Genomic DNA, 24,666 nt, shown 5'->3' with positions numbered 1-24,666 from the left:
TAATGATCAATTTGGACTTTAATGTTATATATATATATATATATATAAAATCATTTTACATGTATACATCGATAAACATTTCGATCATGCATCTGGTTATCTTTAGTATCAAAATTAAATAGAATTTCAACGCTACTTAAATATATGTTACGTCTTTACTAACCATCTACAATTAAAATATTTATTACAAATTGTTATATCATTATCATTATCAATTGTATGACTGTCTAGAAAGGATTCTTTGTTGATACATCGTTTAAGCCTTATTTTCTTTGTCCCTTTAATACTGCGTATATGTAAAGTGATTTAATATATACATAATTGCATTGTTATTTTGCGGTGGCTTTTATGCTCAATTTTAATTCTATTCGAAAGCCGTTATTTGAAGAGTTGTTTAAAAACATTAAAATTTTTCTATAATAATTTTTTTAAAAGTTATATTTCTTTTATATGATTTTTAACGAAGAATAATCCTACGTAATTATTTCACAAAAATATAATAAGAAAAAATTTCTATATTGATTCAAAATTTGACTCAGTCAAATCTCAGAAAAAAGATTACATATATGTATGTGATATATGCAATGTTTTTCCAATATGCATGTGCTGATATACAATAAATGTGTCACTTGCAATGGTTTTTTATCTGTAAAGTCATTATATTAAAATGTCTCCTACATATTATATGTTTCATTCACTCTCATTCTCAGAAAAAAATTAGAAGGCGTTACAAATTGAATACGCTTGATATTAGTAGTGTAAACGAAATATTTTTTTCGCTTACCTGGCTTGGAGATGTTTTAACAGGAACGGGTGTTTTTGCAATCAGTTTATTCCACCATTTTACACCATTTTATTTGTATGTGTGTATTTCTCCTTTCATTTATTAAAATTATTTTTTAATTTTTTATTTTTATTTAAGGTGATTTTTAGTAAATCGATTTATCATAGAAATGTCTAATTTTTTTATATAATGAAGCTGAAGTATCGAAACTGACGTGTGCAAAATTCTATGGTAAGAGAGAAAAAAATAAGAGAGAAAAAAAATGTTAAAAATATAACCTTTCACATATTACTTAGTGATAGATAAGGCTCGCAGACGCTTCTTTGACTAACTACACACAAAGCTTATAGATTTTTCTTAAAAACGAGATTAAAATAGTTTCAAAAATTACGATTTTAATGGTCACAAAAAAGTAATAAATCAACGACGAACTTCTGGAAAGATATTTACATAAACTTGCATATTTGACTTTGAAATGTAAACGTAATTTCATCTTGTTTTCGTTCAATGAAGATGGAGTTCTTGATTTACTATTGCATGTTCCGTACTATTTCATTAAGATATACACAGTAGTTTTAATATTTTATTCAAAGTATGCAGATATTTGTAATTTGTATGAGCTCCGGTGAGGCATCCTAAATTTTCGACACTTCATTAAAGAACCACTTTAAATATTTAATCTCATTAAAAACAGAAATCACACTTGTCTGTTACGTTTTCGCAAAAGCAGCATTTTTTCTTCTACTAACAATTTTTTCTATCCATAACTCCTTGTTTCGTGTGGATTTTATCACTATAGATATATTTCACCACATATTTAGTCAATGCATAAGCTTTCCCATAAAATGTTACTTTTTATAAAAGTAATGGTTGCAAAGTTTTTCCGAGAAATTCTTTAAATGTAGGTATACCGACATTTAAAAAAATCTATCGTTATCCTAAATACGAAGTTTCGTGCAAAATACTCGGCTAGTAATATTTCTGTAATAACAAAATTTGGGCAATTAAGGTTACATGTTGTATATGTATCGTGTATACGACTTACGGAATCACATTTCCTCCTATATTTACATATCTCGCAAGTGGAAAGTGATTCTTATAAATAGCTATATCAGATTATATGATCACCACATGTATGGAGTTGTACTCACGAGATCATGCTATCTTCCTTTGCACATAGAACATGGAAGCGAAATTTATATTCTCAAACTTTTCTGATATATATATATATATATATACTCATATATACTCGATATCTTCAATTACATTTTTTAATGCAATTTTGCTGTACATTAAAATGCACGATTGAAACTTGTTATTCGCGCATAATACGTTAAAATGTTTAATTCAAAATTCTTACGCCAGATGATTATCATGTGTGACAAAGAAATAGCATGACTGACGTAGTTGGTAAAATACACGACGCGAACTTACTAGCGATGAGATTTTTCTTGAGAAAATTATATAATAATTACTAAATAATTATTAAATTAGATAACATACATATGAGACACTGCACTTGACATATATGATAGGTACGTCATGAGTGAACAATTCTTCGCTCGGATGTTATTAAACGATTATCTTGGAAAGCAGGTCACGCATAGCGGTATAATTGGCTCATCACGAATGGTAAATCGTCTGTTCGACTATTAATTTTTGTGATTAGGTCGCTGGCTTCGGTTCAACTCGTCGATGTCACGCACGAGATGTTTCTTCTCAGCCGGATAATTATCAAGTCAGCGAACTGATTCAGGTTGCCAATTAAAGATGGTACATACTCGCCGCTACAGAAACTTATACATATGTATGCAGGCGGTTGCTTGAATCCATTTTTGACGAACGCCAACGAACATGCATATTTACATACATTTTCGATGGAAATTGAGTTTTACAATCGTCTATATTACTTTTGCGATTCTTCGGTTCATGATTGCGAGATCTCTTGTCACGTAAAAATCATTCATTAGTGATTAAATTAAAATTGATTTTGATGACTTTGACATAAAGATTTATAACTTTTTTGCTACCATTTATTGAATTAATCATAACTTCAGTATTTTTATTTATCATTTTATTTGGGAAAACGGTTAATTACAAAAAATTCTAACAGTTTTAGTTAAAAATACTTTTAATAATTATTTTCTTATATTATCTTATTAATGTATTGTTGTGCATCTAAAAATAAAGAATAAATTTTTGAAAATTCAAGGAAAGAAATATAATTATCTATATTAATTGGAACAAATAATAACGAAAATAATTATATAAATTTTTAATTAAATTTTTAATGTTAATCTAAAAATGCCAAAAAGCTAATGGCTATTTTTTGCTAAGTTATATATTAATTCAATTGTATTTCAAAACTAGCAATATTGATATAGTCTATATATAGTTTTAATAATCATGAACTCATTGTCAGCATGCTAACCTGAAATATGTAGGTAAATGAAAAGCATTAGAGCTTGCTGAGAAAAAACTTAGTTCCATTCTGTTAATTCCGTTCTTTCAAAGTATACCGAATAAATGTTTCAATCCCTTAACGTATTTTGTTATCATACGTTAATATATCTGTTGCAAAAATTATAAATAGATTTAGAATACTATTTACAATAATAATAGGTGTCATTGATGACATATATTAATACATGCGAGTAAAAAGCAGTAATTTTTGTAACAATTAATATTATATTTAATATCTAAGCCGTGTTTAATTTCTAAGATAAGTTTATTTTCATGCGACTACATTATATAATCAGCTGGTTATATTAAATGAAGGCAGAAGCAATCAAGCGGCTTAAAAATTTTCCGGTCTTATACCAGTTAAGATAAAATGGCTCTCTTTGCCGGCGGCTGTTAAAAATACGGAGCGATTCTCGAAAGTAATTACGCACAATTTCTTCCATAGCACCACCGCTTTCTATATTCCGCGAGCATGCGGTTTATGGATTTATGCAAAAAAGATCTATGAAAAGACGAATTTATGCAGATGCGTATGGGCACGGAGGTAACATTGACTGATTATAAATGATAGTTATGAAACATATAAGCAATAAAAAAAAATTAATTATCGAAAGTCTTCTGAGATTGTTGTTTAGGTCTCTGTTCTTTCAATTTTGTAAGTATCAAGATAGATGCTTCACATATATCATATCGCGTCGTTCATCGACGATTTATGTAATAAAATCTGGATAAAATATAGATAATAACAATGATACCATGCACGCATTCATAAAATGCACGATCGTCCCTTTCACTCTATGATGATTAGAAAGCATTAATTACATACTAATTATAGACAGTTATACATTGATGCTTATGGTTATCGTTATATCTAATTCCTTTTTTTTTATAAAATATGTTTATATTTATATTGTTAACTATAATTAAGTTCTTTAATTGATGTAAAGAATGGATTTTATAAAGAAAAGAATTATACATATTTATATATATGTATAAACATTTCATACTTATGTCGGTTTTATATTTCGAAATATCCTATTCTTTTTTATCTTGATGGTAAATGAGTTCAAGAAGACTCTCATAATTCTTAGTACTGATATAAATACTACAGCATTTTATATATATATATATATATATATATATATATATATAATATATATGTAATCAGTAATTAGAGTTAAAGAGAGTCTTTCTGAATTCATTTACTATCAAAATAAAAAAAATCAAGTGTTTAAAATAAAAAGTAACGTAGTACGTATGATGTAATATTAGATTACCAGTTGTTATTTATTATATATTTCTGCATTTGATCTAACATAAGATGAGCAATGCAAAAATATCAATATGTTCAACAGACATACATATAATTGCTTTCTGGATGTTACATGCAAGTGTCCATCAGCGGCTACGTACGTAGGCCAACGAACCAGGATCTTTCTGCTGCGAGTAAACCTTTGTCCTACTTAAAACATACCTTAACAAATTCGATGGCAACCTCTTTTTTTAGACATAAGATCTACTGGCCAACATTCATTGAATTTTTACACCGCACTGCTAAATTTACGTATATCTTAATATGCTTTTTTATCTTTTCATCTTAAAGTTTTATTTTATCAAAAATGCTTAATGATGACAATAAGACGATGTCTACTAAAATTGACACAAGTAATACAGCTATAGATATTAATAATATATTAGAATTGTTATCTTTAATTTTATATTTAGATATTTCTATAAATACTTGTTCAATAAATAATGAAAACTAATAAAATTTTTAATTATTTATACACTTAACATTTTTACATCTTAACTTTAACAATATAATGAAATTACTTGTATAATATTTTATATACGATCCAATTTAAAGTATTGCCCGTAAACCAATTCGTGAAATTTAGTATTCGATACGAATTTAGTATTTGATTCGAATTGAGGACGAAATTTAGTGAGCTGTAAAATTGAGGTACCTCGGTATATTCTGTCATTACGATATCACCAGCATGTACGTCGATCGATAATCTTAGAGTACCGTTGGCGAAGCCGGAAATGACGAACGCTGAGTATTCAGTGTCAATGCCACAAAATTGCGCGGGACCTTCGCTACGGAACGGGAAGCACTCGGTATGTGAGAACCAACGCTTCTTTGGCAGAACTTCAGTCGCCGTGAAATCGTACCTGGCAGTTCATTCGAGCAGGAAACCGGACGCGAGTGTATCTTTTTATATCTAACGATTTGGGCTTTTAAGCCAAGATGGCTACGAAAGAAAGCCGGAGACTCATTAAACTTGCGCCAATTAGTTGTGCGCGGTTATCATCGTAAATGTGCGATCGCAGTGAGAAATGCAACAAAGACGCGAGTCCTATCTGCTGGAGGATCTAACCCGAACCCCTCGAGATCCAATTAAACAAATCGACTCGTCAGATCGTACCGCCGAGCACCACGAAGAAGAACTTGACTGCTTAAGGAAGGCAGGATCGCTGCGCTTTACGAGCGTGATCAAGGTTTATCCGCGAGTTAATTAAACCCAAGGAATATGTGTTACGTAATTACGTACGCTGACTAGCTACTTCCGGTTTGCGGTGGAAACGCCGCCTATGTTTTGTCACACATAATTGTTACGATCGATGTGGCGTGAAACGAAATTATCTAGTTCCAATGAAATTATAGTACAGCGTCCAAGCTCGTTGAAAATTATATATATAACTTCAATTGGTTCAGTCTCAAAATAACAGAGATCATTATATATATATATATATATAAAACGCATGTATATACCACAAGATGATCCCACTTAAACCAGTCTTTTAACTCGTACGTGATCAATTTGTTTTTGCTTATTGTTTAAATTCAAGATATCTTTTTAGTTTTTATTTGCAAACTGATAATAATATTTATTCGTTTATTTATTATATATACATTTATATACATAAGATATCTTTTTTATTAATATCATAATGTATGGACAAAAAACCAATCCTCTTCCGATCCTCAATTTTTAATTACAAGGATTCGATTACTCAATTTGCTTCAGTCGCGATATACCGTTAGTAGTTCAAAGTGGAAAAAAAATAGAAAAATTTTCTAACAGCGTACCGATCTTCAAACGGGTCTCAAGAGAATCCGATGGACTTGGAAGTTGAAAGGTTTCATGTGAAAGTCAAGGCCAGCCAGTTGCATATTTCGTCTCGTATAGACGGATTATTAATATTATTATTACTATACAGTTTTACACATGAATTTATAGGCATGTTTGGTGAAAGCGAATCCTCGGTCACTTTTGTGAAAATTGTTCTATCTATTTGCCTTTCTCGAATATTAACACAATTATAAACGGTCGAACAATCGCATGAAGAACGTGCTCTCGATTAATACATATTAAGAGAAAATGACATATAATCATTGTTTGTAATGATTACATAAATTATGCTTGATTAATAATTTGCAATTTCACTTGATCATGATTTCGTTTTCTTGAAAGACTTCGTGCAGAAAAATAATTACATATTAGGAAAAATAGGGATGAAAGCAACCAAAAGTAATATTTTTTAAAGATATCACGTATAATACTTTTCAAACATCAACAACATTTTTGCTCAAAAGTTATATGCATTAAAATATTTATACTGCGATAATATAAGTTTTCGCTTGTTCGGTAAATTGTGCAAAAATGTCTTTCAGAATTACTTTAGCGAATTCATGCATATTTTGATACGTTCAAATATAAATAGTATTAAAAATCCTGTATTCTCAATATATATGTGTTGCAATTTTATGACACTGATTTATATTTCAAGGTAAAATAAAAAAATGCTCTTTTATAAAATCTGTATGAATATATATTTCATATGGTAGTTTATAATATAATTTATAATATAATTTAATGGAAGTAAATTTTTCAAATGTTCGTAAATTAAAGTGTTATTTTTCAAGACTATTTAATGAAAGAAATATATATGTAAATTATTTGAATTAAAAGAAGAGAAGTTTAAACATCATCGAAAACGCCTCCTTGTATCTCCTTCAAATTGTTCTCGAAGACGTACAAACTGGTGCCAAAGGCTGTATTGAGACCATGAAGAGCGCCGTTTTCCAACTTCTGAAAAGGATTCTTAGATATATCTAAAATGTAAAGACTTCCTAGATTTTTGCAAGCTCCTTTGTGAATCTCGGATATTTTATTTTCTGAAAGCCAGAGACGTCTCAACAAGTTCAAGCCTTCGTAGCTATCACCCTCTATAGTGGTTAAAGTGTTGTTGTTCAAATACAGATCCCTCAGAGTTGGCAGGTTAAAGGCACCACGCGTTATGTTAGAAATTCTATTTCCGATCAAGGATAAGGTAGATGTCGGAGTTCGAACAAAATTGCCTTCCTCGAGAATATCGATCTGATTATAATCGAGATACAGGGAGTCCACGGATTGCGCTAGATCGGTAAACGTGATCTTGGAGAGCTTGTTATTGGCGAGGTTCAACTGCCTCAGATCAGTCAACTCAGCAAAAGTACCCTTCTGGAGATCACGTATAGAATTGTGGCGAAGATCAAGTGTCTGCAGCTTTGTCAAGCCTTTGAAAGCGTTCGGTTCAATCGTCTTTATATCATTCCTCGCCAATGTTAACGTTAACAAGAACTTCAAACCTTGAAAGACATCGTTCTGCAATGTTTCGATTTTGTTGTCATCGAGACATAAGTAGTTCAAACGGAAGAACTTGGAGAACACGCCATCGGGAATAGAGATTATGTGATTTCCGTTCGCAAGAAAGGCGGTCAGGGCATCCGGCAGACTGGAGACAAAATTCAAACTCTTCAATTGATTGCCAGAGAGATACAATTCAAATAGATCCGTCTTGGCAAACGCACCTTCCTCGATCTCCTCGATTAAATTGTTCCTCAAGTTGAGTATATTCAAGTGATCGTTCTCGATCACCTGACTCCAGATCCTGCGTATTTTATTCCCTTGGAAATTTACATATGTCAGACTTGACGGCAGATTATTCAGCGTCTCCTTCGTGATCTCGGTGATTTCATTGTTCGACAGATCCAACGAGGCGATTGGCAGAGATTGTAATCGATACCAATCTTCCTGGAAACCTTTGATACCCAACTCAGCGAGATTCACTTTCAGCGAGGTGGCATCAATTGGCACTTCGACACATCCGTCAACAAGTTCTTCGTCCTTCAGAAGAATTTCCAATGATGTTACCATATCATCAGACTTGCAAATTTTCAGTCGAGTATTTCCGATAACAGATTCAACGAACTTTCGAGCCTGTGATTCCGCAGCTACCTTATTTTTGTCGATTTTCTGCTCCTTTACGGGATTTTCCTGATTTTGCATTGCTGCCAGTCGCTTTATCTCCTCGGTGTCTTTAAGAAAAGAATTAGCGAATACACCTGTACTGATGCTCCAGAGAATATTTCCATCAGTGAGAATTTTAACGGATTTGGTGAGGCCAAACAGGTGGCCCCTTCCAAAATGTCTGATAGGATTGCGAGATATATCCAACAACTGCAGATTCTCCAAACCGACAAAAAGATTTCGTACATTTGATATTTGATTATCCGACAACGATAAGCTCTTCAATTTTGTCAGATTAGAGAAGACGAAATCCGGCAGAGAAGTCAACGAATTGTTGGTAAGTATGAGAGACTCCACATCAAGCACATTATCAAAGGCATTTTTCTCCAGCGCGCGAAGATCCGGAAGGCTTGATAAATTCAATTTCGTATGATTAAAATTTCCAACAAATTGAACATCTTTCAGGATATTGTTTTCGATGTTCACGATCAAATTCTTTGAAGTTTCATTGATTTTTCCAACTTCTACAGGTATACTTGTCGCTAGAGGTAGCAAACATATGATGAGGGACAGCATCGTCATTTCCTAAAAACAACTAACGAATTTTCTTTTTTTACAAACCGAAAATCCTCACATTTCTATATGTATACATCAGATATTAGATCATATCTATACTGTCAATAACTCAATAATAATTAATTGAATATATTATACAGCTATTAAAATAATGTATACGTATGTCATTAATAACTTAATAGAATATATTGCGTATAAAGGATGAATAATTTAGATCTCATCTGAATAATTTCGTTATTTAAACATTTTTTTTTACTTCTTTCAAAACATATGAAAGCTATACGGTAATTAAAAAGCATATAATCGTTAAATATATTAGCTTTAATCTTATCTTTACCAGTTAATCACGATAATATGTGAGAAACTTCAAGACATTGATTACAACTCTACACTGATAGATACCAAGAAAATTGTACAGTAGATGCATCAAATCCCACGCTTCGAGACTATTTTGCGACACTCCTTATGATAGACAGTTCTCGCGTATATAATCGTAATTACAATGATCATGATAAACGACGCCTTAGATTATTCTCCGAATCTTATGTCGGATATTATAGAAACCGGTTGCTCGACTCAAACTCAGGACAAATTACATAATTTGTGATATTTTCCGATAATTTTTAAAAGCATTTCAATGCTTAATTAACATTTTATCTTTCGACAATACTGAGAATTTCGCGAAAATGTAACAAATTTAAGATTCAAGTTACAAGGTACAAAGAATTAAACCGAGAACTACCTTTTTCAAGGTCAATTTTAACGCAAAATCACATTTAAAGTCCATATTTATACGTAAGCATGAAATTATATTTAAAATCTAATTTAAGTACAAAATTACATTCTAAAATGATCTCTATATGAAATGCATATTTCCTTCCTGCTCTTTAAACAGCCGTCGTTGTTCTTTTTGTGGTTAATGCATCATGGAAACTTCGGTTAACGTGAATTACGTCGTTACAGAACATTCACGTAAGAACATGTTCCACTTACCGATCAATCGGCTAAACCACAGAAAGCCACGGAAGTTGCTGAAGAATCCTTCTACCTTCGAACGCAGACAGACAAAGACTGCCTGTGTTTCTATTCCTGGCGGACACGCGTGCTGGCAAGATTCCTCAAGACGAGGTAATCACGAAAAACAGGTCTTGCAAGCCATAGTCGAATCTCATGCGTGTATACAGATTCTTAGATACGTGTATAAAAGAGATCGCACGTTGTCGCAGGCGATCTTGTGTCGAAAAAAGAAGATAAATCCTTGCCTGAAAAACTGCGATTTGTTTTTTAAGGTCGTCGACACTCAAGTTCTATGAGCGTAATTCGCGCTGTTAAAAATCGAAGAAGATAGTGGCGTAAGCCGCGTAAGTCTCCTTAAATTAAAAAATCACTTTGCCACGCGTTAATCGACATTCTCGAAAAGAATTAGAATTTGGTTTTACAAATAGCCCGATATCGCTGCTGTTAGCACGTCGAGCATATTCTCTGTTTTTTTTAACTGTCTGTCGCCTTTTTGACAAGTCGCCAATATCTTGAAATATTTTTTGCTTAAAAATCATGAACCGACATTCTAAATTTTTGAGAGTGAAATTTCACTCCGAGAAAAGTGATAGTTGCATTTCTTAATCTAACCTAAAAAGTTAATTTAATGATTAATATCTCGCTTCGCGGGACAGAGCAATGTATTTTTCTGCCATATTCGTTCGTTTTGTGCAAAAATACATTGAATGAGCCTGATAATTTTTAGATTAGATGTAGAGAGGCTAAACTTAATTAACATTTATCAGAATGAAATTTCAGTCTCTTCCTGCGGAGAGTGAAATTATTTACTCTCCACATAAATTGAAAATTTTTTACTCTCTGAGAGTGAAAATATCACTCCTGTCGCACAATTATCACTCTTTAGGAATGAAATTTCACTCTCAAAAATTTAGAGTGAAGAGTACTGCGTTACGTCATTCGAGTTAACTCAATTATGATATCTAAAAAACGTTAATTCTTTTTTTTTTAATCAAAGTATTGATAAACAATTTAATATGGAAATAAAGTCGAATTGAGCATTAATTAAATTTGCCATGCTATAATTTTATTTAATGTTTTATATATGACTTTTTACTTTAATTTTACATAAAAAAGAAGTTACTGATTATATTTAATACATTATGTCATGAATATATTATATGTGTAAAATTGCAACAAATAATTTAAATAATAATAATAATGATATCAAGTTCGGCGAGTATTTTAGTAGTATTAGGATACGATAATATAGCAATATACGATCTTTATCGAAGATTCGATGAAGCACGACCGATCACCAGACCGTAACTGACAAAGGAGTCAACAAATTGTTTTATATCTAATCTATTTAAAAACTATAAAAAATATAATAGTTCGATGACTAACAATATATTAACAAATCTTGAATCCAATTAAAATATAATTTTAGTCATGATTCAAATTTTTTAAATTCGACTTTGTGTTTTCTTTATATTTTCTTCTTTTTAACAACGATATATTAATGACTTAATGAGTATACAGGATTTAAAATCACAAGACCGTAAAGGATTATAAAATATTGCTGATATGTGCTGTTGCGTGCGCATTCAAGATGCGTGACTAATATTTCCACTGCAAGTATATTAGATAATACACAATATTTATTTAACTCTATACGCACGCATTTTCCTATACATGCGTATAGGACATTCCTCTTAAGATGAATAAAGTTTCCGTGCAGAAATTGCCACATATCACGTGAGAGATTTAGTTTCCAGAGGAAGTATTCTTGAAAATACATATGAAGAGCAGACTGTCAAAATGCATTTTGTCCAAAATATGAATATTTTGAGTTAAAAATGGCGTAGTGTTCAATAATAAAAGACACATATTATAAACTACTTTGGAATGTTCACAAAGCAGTTTTTCACCTTCAATTTATATACTGAAAAAAATCTAAACATTTGATGTATGTCATATATGATGTATCCTCTAACTTAGAAACAAATAAAATGCATTTGTTTAACATTATTAGAAATTGTTCAGCAATTTTGTTTAACATTTTACATCTTATTGATTATTGGTGAATTGATATTTTCTGTAAGTTCTGTCAGTGGCTTTCTTTCTTGTTTTTTGAAAATTATAAATTTCAAACAAAACACATTTTGAAAGTCTGCTCTTCATATATCGTACACGATGACGTTTGAAAGGAGGCTTCTATGTCATTCAATGGACCAATTTAATTAGCTATCACCCGATCCGGTATTTCACGCGAACACACATCGAGAACTCGACTTTACGACCGGTTTGATCTCTCACATATCGCGATTTCTCACAAAACCTTGCGAGAGATAAATTTTACTTGATTAGCCGAACGCAGAGCTCCGCGCCGTTAATTTCTAATGTTCGTGATCAGAAACGAGAGAGTCCTTTGCCTCTCGCGGAGTAACTAGACGCCAGGAGGTCGTCGTACTTCCGGAAACCAGCTTACACCTTCCGCTGTGAGAACCACTGGATTCGTCGGATCATAGTTATTACGTGGGTATAAGAGCGGCCATTCGTACTTCTCTCACGGTTCCATTCACAAAAAACCAGTCAGCCGATACAGCTCACGTGCGTTTAGTTAATTAAGTTTGTTACATACGCATCGACAGTGTCGAAGGTTGAGGCGATATCTCGCATATTAATCCGCGAGTAACCGCGCACTCTCTGAGTGATCACGCATTACACCTCTTTCCTGTATGCCATTACTTCGAATTGCCTTCTCCACAATAAAAGTACTCGTTTCCGCAAGATTCGAATACAGCCTTGAACTCGTGTTTGCAGAATAAAAACGCGTCATTATCATTTCAATCCAAAAAAAGTAACAATTAATTTGTTTGATATAGAAATAATAAATTTTGCAACAGAAGTTTTAAGATACATATATTTAAAATAATTATGGTGTAAAATATGGTAAAATATGATAAAATAAACAAAGTTTGGACTCGTGTTTACGGAATAAAAACGCGCCATTATCATTTCAGTTCCAAAAAAAAGTAACAATTAACGTTTGATATACAAATAATAAATTTTGCAACAGAAGTTTTAAGATACATATATTTAAAATAATTATGGTATAAAATATGGTAAAATATGATAAAATAAACAAAGTTTGGACTCGTGTTTACGGAATAAAAACGCGCCATTATCATTTCAGTTCCAAAAAAAAGTAACAATTAACGTTTGATATACAAATAATAAATTTTGCAACAGAAGTTTTAAGATACATATATTTAAAATAATTATGGTGTAAAATATGGTAAAATATGATAAAATAAACAAAATTTGGACTCGTGTTTACAGAATAAAAACGCGCTATTATCATTTCAGTTCCAAAAAAAAGTAACAATTAACGTTTGATATACAAATAATAAATTTTGCAACAGAAGTTTTAAGATACATATATTTAAAATAATTATAGTGTAAAATATGATAAACAAAGTTTTATTTTATTACACACTGTTTTCCACATTTCTTTTAATTTATGATTTCAGCTTATCTTACGTGTTTTTCAATAATATTCGCCATATATTCTCTATTTACATAACATCTGTCAAGATTAATTACATCATTTATGAATATTATTCTGCTTATATATTCTATCAAACTTATAGTGACAGAGCTTATATATTATAACGGATATAAGAGCTTATCTATTATAACGGATATAATTTTTCAACGCCAGTTTCAGACATTGATTATCCAGCGCATAATCACATCGGGATATTATTTTTAATTTATTCCTATAAGAAAAAATATAACTTTTAATTTTCGGAATTAATATTTCACGGATCACGAAACATAAAGGTGTCAGCGTATCCTCGCGCAAGGTGCATCAGGTGCTAATTAACTGTATGTAAATTTATGTTAAACCTTCGAGCTGAATAAATTAAGTAAAATGTATAAAAATTCCCCATAATTTTCTTTATTAATATTAACAGAATAATATGGATGGTAAAAAGGATAGAAGAAATTTTTCTCGTCGTGGAATAATAATTACTTCAATACAATTGTGTCAAATAATTAGCAACCTTATTAATCTCAACTGTACCTCGATAGGATACATAAGTATTAGGCAAGACTTGGTAAAATAATTGATACGATACTTATTTAAAATATAAAATATAAAATAAGTTCTAACAACTTATTTAAAATATTAAGTAAGAAATAAGTCAGAAAAAGTTATTTGAAATAATACATACTAAATAACTTTCCAAATTTTTTTATTTCACATATGTATATATATTTTAATTAAATTTACTGAAATAAGATCGAGCCCTGATATTAGGATTAATAACAATAATTAAAGTAACTCAAATCTTTTCAATCTTATATTACATAATATTGTATTTTCATTTAATAAAATCGTTTTTGATTGCCTCTGTAATAATTTTGTAATATATAAGTCACGCAATACGTTAAGTAATAAAATTTTCATTCGAAAAATAGTATAATCTCCGTAAAAATAAACTCATAATTTGAAAAAAATACAATGAGTCAAACATACAAAGGTATGACTACAGTTAATATCTTTTCTTTCACGATTCTTTATCTCAAAATCTGAGAATCATAAGGTTGCGTACAACACTTCCCAGCAAACAATTATCGGTCGAATAATTATGCCAAGTCATAATTGAATTGTACGCAATGGCGTACAATTGAATCAAAGTAATAATATCATACATGCGAATGCCGGCCTTGCATTGTTGCTTAGGTGTGTAGCGATGTAAAGAACAGCGTACTATTGTTTTCGAAGATTTCTTTGATTGCAATCTCATTTGATATTGATGCGGCCATGCTAATCGCTTGAATACGAAATTCAATGTGAAATTCAATGTGAGTTTCTAAGTGTTCTAACTGTCTTCCTATCATTGTATTGAAAACGGGAATTAAAGTGAGAGCTCAAATTATTGAGAGTACAATGAAAGTATTGCCAATTGATTCTTCTCTTTTTTTTATATAAATTTTTAGATATAAACCTTCATGTGTCTCTGTTGCTACAAAATCAATTTTCGAGACTTTCTATAAAAATTTTCTTTAAAAAAAATATAATAACTAATTAATGATTATTGATTTTAAATAGAAATAAGATGCTTAATATTATTTCCGTCTTTCTTAATTTTTACATGAAGTTAGTACCGTAAAAAAATTTAATATCTTCTAATAATATCAATGTACAACAAATTATCATAAATTATTAATTAAAAAACACCAGTATAATAGTATTTGTATAATAGTATTTACATACCATAATGAACAAAAAACCTTAATGAACATAGATCAAAGGTTTAACCGTTTCAAAGATATAAATGATTTTGTATGTAATATATAATATAATTGACTTATTATCTTTTCTATATGTTGTATATGAAAAGAGAGAAATGAGATAAGTAGAATTGATAGTCTATTTGGAAGAATTACATGTCCAAATCTCCCATAATGCCCATTCAATTATGATAGCTGATTAATGTCAACTAGACTTTCGGTGAAATTTATTATTATAAAGCTCGTATAGAAATTGAATTAGAATATTCGTGGTCTGTAAACACTGAGGTAAATCTTCACGTCATATACGATACGTAGAAACCAATAAGCCAGTTATGATACTAACATACAAAATTATTTATATCTTAAAAACGATTGAATTTCAGACTCACGTTCTAAGATTTTTTTTACTCAGTATGATATATATTATGTACCTACAATATAAATGCTGAATGTTTTTTTAACACCCTGTATAATAATTTCTTTATTAATAAGTAATTAGTAAAATATTATTTTTAAAAGAGACAAGATGATGTTATATTAATTGTTGTAACTTTGTGCAGTTTCAATATAATTATTTAGTTCTATTCTGCCTTTCAAATATTCACAATATTTTGTAATATTGAATATTTATCGCGGTACGGAACACGTTTATTGTTAAAATGTTGAAAATAGAAAAATAGACTACGTTCACGTGCGGAAACACATTTTTTTATTACAAGCTCTTAGCTCGAGTCTCGAGTGTAAATATTGCGAAACAAATTACATCTTTCACATTCTACATACTCATATGCCTGTAACGATAACGCCTTCAAAAGCACGATTCTTATTTGTATCATAAAGCAATTATTTAACTTTTATTTTTAAGAATTATTAATATTACTTTCAAAGATTTCTTTATGTTTTTGGCATACTTTTTATTTTGACAAGACTTTTCTTGAATTAAAAACAATCTTTTGGCTCGAGTTTAATTTACCGAAAGAAAATCCATATTTATTATTGTATTTTTCTGAAAAAGATTCTTGTTTCTTTCTTCTTTTATATTCTTTTTTATCTTTTTTATTTATTGATCGATAATTAGGATAATTCGATATATTAACATTTTATGAAGCTCTCGATTACTAAATTGTTAGCTTTAATAAAATGCAATGCGGTTTGTGTTACTTTTATGAGAATTTCTATCCGATATGGCTAATAAATGTGGCACTAAATCACTCGGAAGACGTGTCTTATTAAATGTAGCTAATGCGCGTGATATATGTGTACCGATAGGAAACTCATTTTATTGACTCCTTTAAAACTGTTATGATAAATTTGACCGCGACCATCTGGAAGGCTGCGCAGTTGCATTTAAATTTCTTCCGCTTTGAAATATCATTATTTTAAAATTATTCCTGCATTACGTTATGTTTCCGTACGTGTGTTGCACATAGTTAATAACTTTTCCCAGAAAAAACGTTCAATAATTATTATTAATTAATGTTTCTCAAAATATTCAAATTACTAAGGGTAAATATCCACGATTAATATTTAGGATCTAAGTAACATGAATTCATATAAAGCAGTCTTAATTTAAAATTTAAATTAGAATTAATTTTTAGAATAAATTTTTATCTTCGTCGCGTTTTATGCAATTGTGTCACCAGAAATCAGAGATGTGTAATTTTATCTTCTCCTTATTCACATTTTTTTTTATAAAGTACAAATTTACTTTAAATCACAGCGAAAAGATAAAGAAAATAATATATGAAAAATACATTGTCTGATTTCAAAGGATTTTAACGGTAATTAAAAATTTAAACTAAAATTGTATTCTAGAATAATTTCTTATCTTTATCACATATATTCTGTGCAATATATCACTTATGTAAAAACATAAAGATAAGAAATTATTCTAGAATACAATTTTAGTTTAAATTTTTAATTACAATTAAAATCCTTTGAAACCAGACAACGAAAGATACTTTTCATATATTATTTCCTTTATCTTTTATATATATTTATACATGCTCGAACTCGATCTTTCGGTACAACATTGTGTGCTCGCGTTTCGAAAAGAGAACAACAAAAGTCCAATCGCCCAATTTTATTGTGTGAAAACGAGCGCTTCTTCCCTTCACTTGATACGTCGCGGTCGTGACGCGTAGTGGAAGCGGCCCCGGAATAGGAGGCCCGGGGCCCGAGGCCCGGGTAGGATGGCACGGCGAATGTGGAGTAGAATCGCGGCATTACGTGCCACCAAGTAACGGAGCGCGGACGCGGAATAGAGCGTATCGCGTGTCGTCTCCGTATTTCGCGGCACCGAGGCTCCGAAACGGCGAAGAAAAGCGTCAGTCGCGTGTCGACCAGCAGACAGGTCGGTAGAGATCGAGCGAGCGGATATCTCTCATCCTTCTGCATCCTCTCACGAGCGCGATTACACCTTCGCCGAAAGACTGATGACTGAAAACATCCACGTAGACGGTCGCCGCACACGGATTCCGATATCCGGAACCTGTACGAATCTCCGATCCGGTCCCGCCGTCGATTCGAATTGAACGAAATTACATTAGTCACGATGTCGTAAATAAGTTACTCGCAATCAGTGGCGCGCGTTGAACAACACCGATCGGCTCGTCGAGGATGTTGACCTGGTAGCGGGTGTCGATCGACAGGAAAATCGCTCGCTTGCGGGAATCCAACGGCTGACGTTTGCACCTGACGGCGAGCATTCGACATAGACGAACGTTTTTTTTTTTTCGATTGTTACCGTCGCTGTCGTCATTCAGCAGTGATTCAGTGAATGGACTTTATGAGTGACCATTGTCAAAGCTCGGCAGCATCCGCGCGCCGAAAGACACAAGTGTCCGATGATGACAAATCGTTCTCCAATGGATCGCACGTGACCACCGCAATCTCTTAGGATATCGTTTGATTGCCGCCAAGAAGAATTTGTGTAGAAAAGACCGGATTTCGAAAGGAGTGGCAGGATGCCGAAAGAGAACATGTGGCGGCAAAGGAGAGTGCCTGTTCCCAAGAGGTAAGGAAGCTATCTCGGGATGTCGAACGCGATTAAAGGCGCCTAATTATACGCGCGTACGATTAATATCTTCTACGATGTTATCAATATTTATCTGCGCATACAGCATGAGAGTGCACGAAGGGATACCGTATCTTGCCGGTATATTCTTTATAATGAGCTCAGGTATTTAACCGTTAAGTACACTGTGGTGACTCAATTTAACCAGCGATCATCTACCTTCTCGATCGAGGCTTTTTCGTGTGTGATTTTGTTTTATTTTATTTTTTTTATAAAATTCAATTGTTTTAATGTGCAGGTATTACACATATAAAAATATTCGAAATAAATAACAGAACGTAAGAATGTATTACCTCTTTCTCTATTTTCAGTATTTCAAAATTAAAAATTTGACGAGAGAGAGAGAGAGAGAGAGAGAAGAGAAAAAAGAAAGTCGAAAGAAATTTTATTGTTTAAAACACAATCGTTTACACAATCTTTTTCTAAAAAAATAGATCGTTAACAAATAAAATAGAGAAGAAAATACGAATATAAAATTGGATAAATTTAAGACAATAGCTAGGTTGTGTAATTTCTTTCTAAAAATAACATATGAATTCCGAATATGTAATGATCGTATAATTTATGCATCGCTGAATTGCATAATATAAAATTTAAAAGGTACAAGTATAATCGATATACATAAGTTAGAAAGTGAACGATTAATTTTATATAAATCTCATAGGTAATGAAAACGTTACATTTTTGTATTCTTCTTTAAATATAAAAAATAATTATTAGTATTAAATTATTCACCTAATTTAAATTACCTTTTACCATTACCTTTAATTATATTGGTGCAACGCAATGTATTTCACTGTTGTAATTTTAACGTAACTTTATAATTGTCTTTAGATATTATACGAGGCATAAATTTTCAAACATTCTCTTAAAATTATGAATCTAATATATATAAAATGATTTGGAATACATTTTTCTTCTAGAAAAGTATAAAAAATTTTATTTTCATAAAAAAATCTATTTTGTATCAAAAAATCGGCCTTTCTGGCTGTACCATCAGTAATAAATTATTCTAAATAATTTACACTACATGTCAGAAAATCTAACAAAGTGAATAACTGCAAAAAATATTTTATTTTAGCGTTCAGATATTCTTTTATCAGTAATATATATGTAAACGTAAGTTTGCGACACAAAATATGAACGGGACGTAATGACATGAGTGATTTACGTAAGATTTTCTATACTTATTTCATCTCATGAATATGTCATTATTTTTGAAATAAATATCAAGTTAGCGGCAAGAAAGGCATACCGCCAAACATCGCATTCAGACATCGCGTCGGGATCAGAGTCGAGCTAACAAGTTAAAGGTCTCGCGACCACGAAGATTCTTGCGATGAGCTAGACATGTGACAAATCGATTCATCATGGCAAAATAATGCGAAACCGCGCGAGAAAATAGTGAATGGTCGATTCTCGAGTGTTCCATGTCGTATGCAAATGTATGGTTTATCAGCCTGCGATTTCTTCCTTCGATTGACCTCCTCAAGCCTCAAGCGCGCGTGAAGTCATAAGTCATAAACGAACGTTGGTGGTCTACATTGTAGAATGCGGTAAATAGGACTCTCTTTCCTAACAGATCTAAAGATGACACTTTGCGTTTTCTACTTCCAGTATGTTATAATCAAGTATTGTAATTATTCGATATTATACGTATAAACATTTCGTAATTAAGAATTGTATAAATTAAATGTCGGATTTATAATTAAGTATATCAGATAAGTATAAGATAAATTAGAAATAAAGACATAGAAAATAAACACATAGTTTGAGATTAATTGACAAATAAATTCTCATTATTTATTTATAGAATATTATAGATAATTTGTAATACACATTTATTAGAATTAGATAACTTTATCTACGTATAATTAATGTTGACTTTTTAGCAAAATATCTGTATTCTCAAGCGTTATTCTCAAAAAAGGAAATTTACCAGAGAAATATATTCAACTTTAGATAATTTCTTATCTTCTTATTTCAAATAAATTTTTATTTGGAGCGTCATTGATGAAATATGACCTTTTTTCAACGATGAAGGAAGTTCATGAATTAAAAATTTTGCAACTTACATTAGAAATTATGCAATGCGATAAACATCGTCGTTCCGCACTTTTTCATTTATCTCATGTTAATACAGTTGATAATTACGAATTCTGCTACGTGAGTGATGAACCATCGTGACGTTTGCAAGAATGCAGATCCATTTGTCTCGTTTCTGCTCGTCCCGCGTGATGAATTTTGCCGCCCGATCGAGAAAACCGCGCGTATTCGCAATAATGAATCTTCACCATCTATAAATAAAAGTTATGGAGGTCCGTTGCGTAAATGAGGCGAGCAACTGCAGGCATCGAAGAGCCTGGGATGCGAGATTACGAGGAGGTGTCACTGCCATAAAATAGAGTAAGGGTTCCTGGATGATTCGAACTATCATTATCGGCCACTTCTCTCGCCATGTGGAATCCCGTCTGCTCGCACTTCCGACTTCTCTATGACGATATCAAGTGTTCGCCGCGAATGCACTTGAGCGGATATAACGCAATTAAGTGTGACTACGATAATGCGCGTTAAGTGGCCATATAGAAGATTGCCCACCATTCGAGAGTATTTCCATTATAGAGAAACAACCTCCCCCATATCAACAGACATTATAGATAGTCAGCTGTACGTCAAGCATAAAATCTGATTTAATAAAGTATGCATAATGTCAGAGGGCATGTCTGCTTAAGCGTGTAAAAAGTCGCAAATTAACATGGGTCGGACGTGCGTACCTGTATAATTTCTTACCTGCGGTTAACTTTGAATATATGTATATATATATATTAGGTGCGCAACTAAGTTCTCGCTGTTATTTTGATACAAACGCTATGAAAATAACAGCGAGAACTTAGTTGCGCACCTAATATATATATATGCAGATGCGGTTTTTACCGCATCGAGAAGAGAATCTGTACTTTTGAAAGATATCATAATCGATCGGGATATCCGGCATATATTTACCAACAAAAGCACCGAAGAACTCGTTCAACTGGATTGAAATACCTAACGTGCTCCGCAAGTAAAAAAAAATATAATTGAAGAAGCAGATGTTAATGAAACGATTCCGTGCGTGCAGTTTAACTGTTTCTGCGACGTTAAATACAGTATAATAGTCAAAGAGAAGTAGTAACGAAATTTTATATTTATATAAAATAATCTATTACAGATTGAACGAACGTACCGAGAATTTATGAAGTAGATACATTTCGCGGAACTTTATTGGAATACGGCTTTGGCTTGGCTAGCGACGGCAATAATTTATCATATACGCGCGCTCGTTAAAGTCAATTGTGGTCGTTGTATTGCAACGAGCAGCATTGTCGGAAGGTGCATCGACCGCGATCAAAAGTTGCATTGCAATTTCAGCACGAATCTCTGCGCTGCCTCACGGCTTTGTTGCGTCTGCCAACGTTACCACGATCCATTACGAAAGATTAAAACAAAACGCATGATCATTCCTCTTCCATAATCGTAAATATTTTTCTCTATGATATATCAGGACGTAAGATCAAGTCTGAGAAAAACACATTTAAGAAATTTAATGAAATTAACAGTACAATCAAAAGGAACTTGCACGCGTCTGAATGCGTCTTGAGTGCTTCAGACACGTTTTATTTCCTCTTTCCTGTTTCTCATGGATGCTAAAATAAATCATTTAAAAAGACAACAATCATTTCCCGCAATTATGTATTTATAATAATCTAATACAAAACAGTGTAATAAAATTCTAATATAAACGGTACATCTAACAATGAGGAAAAAAAATTATTTTCTTTTTTTATTTATTTTATTTTTTATTTTTGTTACTAGGACACATTTTCCTATTAAGAAATTAAAAGATTAACGCGCACAAACACAGTTTATCGCTTGCTTTATTACCTCGTTTATTATCTTCCTCGACGACATATTTACATAAGATATTTAAAAGGTATATTGCAACATATATATTATCTAGGATATGAATTGTAATTTAAAAATTAGGCCGCAAACGATAAGTCTGTACCGATAAATTAGTATCAAACGATCTGACCCGTAAACCTCTTTAACCAACGGCATAGGCACATAGGTGCCTACTCGCGCATTGGAATAGAAATTCCTAACGCTTGAACATTCTTGCCGTCAGTTCTCGTTGGCACATTTCGCGAATCGAATACCTACACGCGATGTTCTCACCATGCGGGACAATTGGATTTCCGATACGCGTTCGCTATTATGTACACAAGGTATATGTATATACGGTGCTCTTTTATATACCCCGTTACGGTATATATAAACGCGTTCCTAAGAGCTTACGGTTCCCTTCTCTCTGTGTGTCGTTGACACTGCGTCCGCCAGAACGATACCGTTCGTTTCTCGCTTTTCCCTCGAGTAGATCTGCTTAGGTTTCGCCGATAAGCCCGGAAGAACCTCGATGAAATACTGGAGAACGTCCTTGTATATCCTCGAGGAAACTAGCGGCATCAGCGCGACGGATTATGGCGAAAGATAGTGATTTGCGTATACATACAAATTGCTGGAATCAAATTATAGATAATTTGAGAAATTATAGATATTCTCGTAACTCACACGTAAAAAAATTTAATACTTGTACATGAATATAATATCTCATTTTGTTTTTTTTTTTTTGAGGGAAGTACTTTATAAAGCAAAACTTGCAAAAACTTAATTCAAATTAGTTGAAATTCTGGAATATTTTTATTTAAAATTTTGTATGCATGATTTTCAAAATACTAAGTAATGAAAAGTATAATATTATTCTTGTTTTTTGTGTAATGTTATAACATTAGCATGTTGCATGCTTAATGTCAATGCTCGATTTAAAACAATAATGATTGATTTTATATGTATGTAATGTTTTAAGGTTTTTATGAAATCAGTAAAAATCTATACATTTTAACTTCTTTCATCTTTTTCTTTTTTTTTTTTTGTAAAAATATCGTTTTTTTTTATAAAATTATTTGGATCTTGTCAAATTGCAAAAACACTAATTGCTATTACATTTTAATGCGGACGAAAATCTCTGCATCGCATTTGTTTCGGAAGGATTTCAGGGCTTTTCTCACGAAATACTTAGCATCTCGCACGGTTAATGTCTAAGGTTTCCTAATGAGGCATTTAGTAGACCGTAAAGCCATAAATTCTTCTTGTGCTTAATGAAAATATCGCTTAAATCTCGAAAACTAGTATCCAAAGTAGGTATATACTGGAGATATATAATATAAGCAAAAAAAGAATCAAATAAATTTTGCAAATTTACAAATTTGATTTAATCACAACTATGTAACTGACATGTATAAATTATGTATATATTATTTAGGATTAGTGTGAATATTTATAGGTTTCAATTAAGCATTTAAATCAAATATCGGTAAGCATTTGCAATCTTATTCGACTTTTAATTAATGAAGTGCTTGTTACGACATAAAAAAGTCACGCAAGAACAGAAAACAAAGCAAGACATAATGATTCAATCACGCATAATATATCTATTTAAGAAATTAAAAAAGATTGACGAATGTGATGTGAATACGAAATCAAGACGTATAATTAAATGTAAATTTATGTAATTTTTTTTTTGTCTTAGAAAAAGTGTTTTTATACAGAATAATACTCTTTCTCTAGAAACTAGGTTATAGTTATTCTAGTATTAACTTCTTTAAAAATTCAGAAATTATAAATATTTTCGTATTTTATGAATTCGATTTGCGCTAATGACAAAATTATGCGATTGTTCAATGGCAGTGCAATTACCTTCCAAGTTGCAATTATTCGTGAAATTAAATTATAATGATAATATAGAAGTAGAACGTTAACGTTAAAAATGTTAGTTAAAAAATATTGCAATTTCAAATGTAACCAATGTACAATTTCATCTATTATTTCACACAAAGTATACAAAATTGATATGAAAATAATGATAATAAAGATTCATTTCACTATCTCTCTGTCTCTCTCTCTCTTGTGATTATAATTTTGACTTAATATTTTTTGAATAATTTTAATATTTCAATGATTTTTGTATATTTATAAATATGTATATTCATACATATGTTAAAGTAATAAAAAGTCTTTCTAGAAATACTCAATTCCCCGTGCAATGACACAGATGTATCTAAAATAAG

General features: G+C 31.5%; 2 protein-coding genes across 2 annotated transcripts in view; one reads left to right on the top strand and one right to left on the bottom strand.

The window, feature by feature from the left end:
- Nucleotides 1-7,061: 7,061 nt before the first annotated feature.
- LOC105146743 (uncharacterized) lies at nt 7,062-10,249 on the bottom strand. Its single transcript, XM_011057216.2, has 2 exons — nt 10,114-10,249; nt 7,062-9,139 (listed from the first exon to the last, which is right to left on the bottom strand). The coding sequence occupies exon 2, from the start codon at nt 9,124-9,126 to the stop codon at nt 7,234-7,236; it is 1,893 nt and encodes a 630-aa protein (XP_011055518.1). The 5' UTR covers nt 9,127-9,139; nt 10,114-10,249; the 3' UTR covers nt 7,062-7,233.
- Nucleotides 10,250-17,641: 7,392 nt separating this feature from the next.
- pip (heparan sulfate 2-O-sulfotransferase pipe) overlaps nt 17,642-24,666 on the top strand; it is a 31,051-nt gene continuing 24,026 nt past the window's right edge. Inside the window, exon 1 of the mRNA XM_011057217.2 lies at nt 17,642-18,442. Coding sequence (XP_011055519.2) covers nt 18,393-18,442 — 50 coding nt within the window. The 5' untranslated portion in view covers nt 17,642-18,392. The remainder of the gene's footprint in view (nt 18,443-24,666) is intronic.

This window comes from Acromyrmex echinatior, chromosome 2 (assembly GCF_024713525.1).
Source record: "Acromyrmex echinatior isolate Ae372 chromosome 2, ASM2471352v2, whole genome shotgun sequence".
Lineage (NCBI taxonomy): Eukaryota > Metazoa > Arthropoda > Insecta > Hymenoptera > Formicidae > Acromyrmex > Acromyrmex echinatior.
This window is presented reverse-complemented; position numbering and strand designations above follow the sequence as displayed.